At 34.1% G+C, this 6,341-nt stretch overlaps 1 protein-coding gene across 1 annotated transcript; it reads right to left on the reverse strand.

The window, feature by feature from the left end:
• Window positions 1–1,494: 1,494 nt before the first annotated feature.
• LOC142624288 (uncharacterized) lies at window positions 1,495–1,908 on the reverse strand. The gene has a single exon (XM_075797818.1). It carries the CDS (start codon window positions 1,906–1,908, stop codon window positions 1,495–1,497), a length of 414 nt encoding a protein of 137 aa, XP_075653933.1.
• Between the last annotated feature and the right edge of the window lie 4,433 nt (window positions 1,909–6,341).

Below are 6,341 nucleotides of genomic sequence, written 5' to 3' on the forward strand. Positions count from 1 at the left end.
TAATTATGCGAATGTGTTTCGTTTAGATTTTCCCACCAACGAAGGCAGACCCAGGTAGGATTCATGTGGGTTGATGACATGTGCTCCAAACATTGCTTTTATTGTCTCCTTTGTGTCATGGTCTGTGTTATGGCTGAAAAAATAGAGAGGTCTTGTTCCTGTTAAGTTGTTAGCCAAAGGACGCCTCATATACTTGAAGGACAAATTGTATTTCTGCACTTTCCCTGACAGTGGCCCTACCAAATATCAGACTATCGTCTGCAAAAAATAGGTGTGAAAGTTTTGGACCCCATGCTGAGGCACCAACCCCTTTAAGCATCTTGTTTTGGACAGCTTTGTGCAGCAACACAGACAACCCTTTAGCATAAATAAGAAATAGGTAGAGGGAAAGTGGATCCCCTTACCATAGCCTTCTTGTTAGAACAATGTGGCCACAAGGTTGGCCGTTTATTCGCATTGCATATGTCACCGAAGAGACACATCTCATGACTAAACTTATCCACCTTTCATGAAAGCCCAGCTTAGACATAATTTGTTGTAGACAACCCCACTCCATATGGTCATATGTCTTGCTCATATCTAGCTTTAGGGCCATCTCCCCATTTTTTTCGTTTCTTCTTCTTGTTAATATGGTTTTTTAGTTCATGAGCCACCAAGACATTGTCGGTGATGAGCCTCTTCGAAACGAAAGCGCTTTGGTTTTCATATATAATGTCTTGCAGGACCACTTTAAACCGTTTTTCCACTGCTTTGGATGTCATCTAGTAGGCCATATTAAATAAACTGATCGGTTTGTAGTCCAACACTCTTTCTGGGTTCTTCGTCTTAGGGATAAGTACAATATGAGTTTCATGGAATTTAGGGGTAGCTACATCATGGTTAAGAAAGTCCAAAACAGTTTTTATAACAATAGCATTCACATTAGTCCAAAAGTGCTGATAGAATAAAGGGGGCATACCGTCCGACTCAGACGCCTTCAGTGGGTGCATCTGTTTGAATGCTTTTTCTACTTCTTGAGCTCTGAAGTCTTGCAGGAGTACAATATTCTTTCTATCTGTCACCTTACACTGGATGGCCAACAGCAATTCTGCACTGACCTCTGATTGAGAAGAGGAAAACAGCTGTTCAAAACACTCCACGAAGATTTTGCCCATTGTCTCCTCTTCCTTCTACCATTCATCATTCAAACCCTTGATGTTGGCAATAGTGTTACGTTGGTGTCTGTTAGAAGCCTTTGTATGGAAAAAATGAGGTATTATGGTCCCCTGCTTTCAGCCAGCTATTCCTTGATCTTTCCAGCCACATTTCCTCTTCCACCAATAGCATTCAGTTCAACTCCATCTTTATTTCATGGATCACATCCATGAGTTTGTAATTATCTTTCCTTCCCTCCAACCCTCGAAGCTTTTCCTGAAGGCTTGCTATCTTCCTGCCAACATGTCCAAAGGTGTTCTTGTTCCAAGTGGTCAAGGACCTTCGACATTCTTCTATGCATTAAGAGAACGGGTGTTGGGCCCCTATATTTAGTGCTCGTTCCCAAGCTTCAGTCACTACTTCCTTGCAACCCTCATCCCTCAACCACATAGACCCAAACTTGAAAAGCTTCAGTCGTCGAGTACCTCGCTGTCTAATCCGAAGAGCCTTCAAGACCAACATGCAATGATCCGATGTGGATGCTACCGCATGGTGTAGCCTCACATTTGGGAACATGGCAGACCAGTTTGTGGACACCAAGGCTCTGTCAAGTCTCTTTCTAACCCATCCTCGCATACCTAGTCTTCTGCACCAGGTAACGTCAGACCCGATAAATCCTATATCTCTCAGGTTACACCGGTTAACAGCCTCACAGAAGTTCTTCATCTGCCAATCTGGACGTAGATTACCATCTTCCTTTTCCCTTGCATACATTATCTCATTGAAATCACCTATACAAATCCATGGTAAATCACTTATTTTGCTTAGCTCTTCCAATAGTCTCCAAGACTCCTTGCGTTTATTAGTTTCAGGATGACCGTAGAAACCAGTGAACCTCCACTGTCTGTTACTCTGTTCTTCAGTAACAATCGCATCAATATGTCAGGGGGGAGAAGGGTCTGGTGGTACCTAGTGTTCGTTGTGGAGGAGGTTTAGCACTTTTATGGAAAAGTTCTATGAAAATCAATGAACCTTTAATTTCAAAAAAAAAAAAAAAAAAAAACCCAATGAATAGTATGCTTAATAGACTAAAATCAATAAGTCCAAAATCAATGAACCTCTCATTCCAAAACAAAAACAAAAAAAACCGATGAACAGTATAAAATAACCATCAATGTCCTTTATGTTCATAATCCACATCTTTGCTCTCATAACCCCTAAAAAAACCTCAGCCTTTGGAACTCCAAGATTCAGAGCCTCTACCCCAAAGTCCAATCAAACTCAATCACTAAGAGAAAGTGAAGATGGAGGAACAAACTGAGATGGAGTAAAGCAAACGAAGAAAAATGAGAATAACAAACAGGTTGTATGCAAGAAATCCTTGAACCTACCTTTTTGTCATCAATTGCTTCTTAATTCTAATTTTGGTGTAGGTGTGTGGAAGAACAAATGATATTATTCATATGGAGAATTTCTATTTGGGCTCAGAGAAAATTTTCATTTGTAAATTTCATAAATTAGTTTAGTTGCTATTTTTTTTTCCTCGGCTAATTTCCTCATTTTGTGTTATAGATTCTCATTCTTAGGTTGTACCACAAAATTATAAGATTTGGGGAGAAATAAAAATATGTAGCTTCTTATTATTTTGGAATTTTTAATTTAGATTTATAATCTTTGGTGAGTATGTAGGCTAGGAATGGCATTGATGGGTATGATAAGGCTTGAGTTGGAGATGAAAGTCATTGTTTAGGTTATGGCTGGAGTGTTGTTATTTACTATTTACAACCTCGCAAATGATATTATCATTTGTACATAATTTAATCCAGAGGCCAAGTAAAAGTACATTTTTGGTGATTATGCACATATATCTTTTGGTCTTGCTTGTGATTTTGCAGTGCTCACTGCTGGTTTGACAATTGGTTGTGTTGGTGATGTTGGTATTAGGTATATTGCTATATTTCTAATCTATGATATATCTATTAATATTTGCATGTATAGATTGGTTCCTATTATCATATCGGTAATTGTTATTTACTACATTGTGGGTTGAGTTTTTGGGTTGGTTTTCAAGTTATTATTGCTAGATTTGTGCTTCAAATTCAGACTTCTTATTGATTCATTTGCTTAATTTACCAGTTGATTCATTTGCATTGGTGGTTTATATTAGACTGCACAGGTAGTAGATATTAGTCCTAGAGTTCACTTTTGGCATTAAGTCCACTCGTCCTAACTCTGTCCATAGGTAGCTAACAATTTGAAGTTTCTTTACTTAGATGAGCTTGGTTTGCATAAGTGTTGGCGTGATAAGGTTGACATTTTTAATTTGGAAAAACAACACACCTTGTCATTGGAAATTGAAGGGTCAAAAGAGTGCAGTGCTTACTCAACATTTATTGAAAGTTAGGCTATATTTTGTTTATAAACCCAAGGCTTAAAAAACTTCACTAGCCCACCAAAAAAGGCTTTAATTTGCAACTCTGCTTTGGGTGGGTGCCTTTGGGTGTTGTGAACCACATATGATGAACATCATTACAACATATGATGATTTACTTCATAAATGCTATAAAAAAATTAGAGTTTATTTTGGAAGCAGTAGGTATTTGGCCTCACTGGTTCATCAGCTTTATCACAAAATTTTGGATTTATTAAAAGTCAATTGTAGAATTTCTTTCCCTTTTTCTTTGAGCTTTTGCACTAGAAATTATTACAGTATCAAAGTTTTGTTTAAATGTTTGCACTAGAGTTTGTTTTAGATGTTTAGTACATTTACTTGAAAGTAATTAAAGTTTTGCACCTTAAGGTGTTTTCTCCTTTTTTGTTCATAAAATTTTTTCTATAATAATTTAGATTCAAATGCAGGTTATAAAATACAAATTTTTTGGAGCAATTTAGATGATAATATGCTGGATAAGCAAGTGGTCAATTGATTACATAGGAGATGTGCTTGCCTTTTTTGTAACATTTTAGACCCATGGGCATCCCTTTGTAATTAAAAGATTTTTTTTTTTTTTTGGGATTTGGTAGTTCACAGATTTTATTATTAAATATTTGTGATTGAACATAATATGATGATACTCTTAAAGTTTGTATACATCCATATTTAGTAATTAGTTTTGATGAGTTATAACATCATTCACATATTATGACTATCACAATTATCATTAAAATTATTATCTCAACATGAAAAATTAAAGAACATTAAAGTTTAGGAATAGTAGATCATAGGGTAGTTTGATAGATGGGAAGACGTTAAAGTGTAAAAAGCACAACTTTATTTGAGTAAAAAAAAATTTCTAGAATTTTTGTCAAATAAAAAGATCAAGACATTTTTTATTATTTAAATTACATCTCCCCCCTCTTCCTCCAAACAATGGGTGAAAGTAAAACTTTTTTTTTTTATTGAAAAAAAAGGGAAAAATAAAACTTAAAAGAGAGATTGTAGGAAAAATTTATTAATATTGTTTGCTCTCGGATTGTTGATACTAATTCATTTATTACATATTACTATGAATGTTTGGCGTTTAATGAGATAGTAAAGTTCTAGACTCAAGCTAGCACTACAAAAAATGAGGGCTATAGCCACATTTATAAAACGCGGCTATAAACCCTAAAAACGCAGCTATAATCTATAGTTGCATTTTTTATAGCCACGTTTACACATGCGGCCTATTCTGTGCAACTATAGGTCTAATAGGTCTATAGCCGCATTTTTTTAAACATGCCTATAGGCTAAGACCTATAGCTGTGTTTATGGAAACACGACTATAGGTTTCGACTTATAGCTACGTTTTTGAAAATGCGGCTATAGACAATGTTTGGGCGGTGTTTAAAAACATGGCTATAGGCTGAGACTAGAAGAAAATCTAATATTACAAATGTGAGATTACATCTCATTAGTGGTTGCATCTATCAATCTTCACAATAAAATGTGGACAAGCTTAGTATAAAAATATTAACATTAGTAATAGCAATGAAATTTTGTTTTCACTACTATTCAGTGTTTCCATACGCAAGCACGGGTTACATGCGAGTGTGTGTGTATATATATATATATATATTAAATTTTAATTAGATTCTCAATTTTGCGTCACATGTCTCTATTTAATTTTTAATTTTGTGCGAAGTGAATTATTGAGTGTAAACTAAAAATCCAAATCCAATTAGATTCTAAATTGGATTTCAATTGGGGTCTAATTTTCCACGTGTCCATCTAAAATTTTAATTTTTATGGCAAGTGAATTATTCGGTGCAAAAATCAAAGAGTTTAAATCCAATTAAATTCTAAATCATATATATATATATATATATAATGAGAAACTAGTACATATTTTAGAAATTTATAATTTTTTAAAAAAAGTTTTAAGCTAATGCCGTGTATTATTTGAATTTCCTCTCAAAAAAATGTATAATTTGAACCGTATAATTGTAATTGTTTTTAATTGTATTCGTGCATATGCACAGGACTTCACACTAGTTGAGATAATACTATACAAAGAGCAAATGTTCCAGAGGATATTAATAGAAATTTCCAAAAAAATTACATACAGAATGTGTATAAGAGAGATTAAAGTATGACTTAAAAATATACATTTCCTCCGTCCCAATTTGTTTGTCCTCTATTCTATTTTGGGATATCCCAAAATATTGTCCTATGTCTAAAATTAAAAGTCATTAATTTACAAATGTTTGTATTATGCCCCTACTTTATTTCAAAAACCATTTGAAAAGAAAACCAACAAATGTTTAGAAACTCAATCTAATTGAGGCACCTTTTTAGTTGTCTCATTAAAAATAACTCTAAAAATAAATGAATTTGAGTAAGATAGGGCATGCCAAACATGACTAGGAATGACAACAGGGCGGGTATGCAGTGAGTTTTCTATTCCTTGCCCTCTCCCCACTTCCTCTTTAGGGCAGAGCTTTTTCCACGCCCTGTTCATGCGGGTATTCATCCCGCCATACCCAAATTATATATATATATATATGTGTGTGTGTGTGTGTGTGTATAATTTATTAAAAGTTTATTTTGAACACATTAAATTAAAACTCATAAAACATTTTTTTAAGTTCTAACAATACAACAATTCAAGTAATAAGAAATACAAATACAATTAACAATTAAAAAATATAAACAGCACAAATATTAAAATATAAAATTATAAATCCAATAGTACAATAATACAATATAAAAAAAAATTTAATTTTGG

Source organism: Castanea sativa, chromosome 1, assembly GCF_040712315.1.
Source record: "Castanea sativa cultivar Marrone di Chiusa Pesio chromosome 1, ASM4071231v1".
NCBI lineage: Eukaryota > Viridiplantae > Streptophyta > Magnoliopsida > Fagales > Fagaceae > Castanea > Castanea sativa.

What these genes read in the sequence shown, in the direction of transcription:
- LOC142624288 (XM_075797818.1), bottom strand. Translation starts at nt 1,908, where the DNA reads ATGTATGCAAGGGAAAAGGAAGATGGTAATCTACGTCCAGATTGGCAG.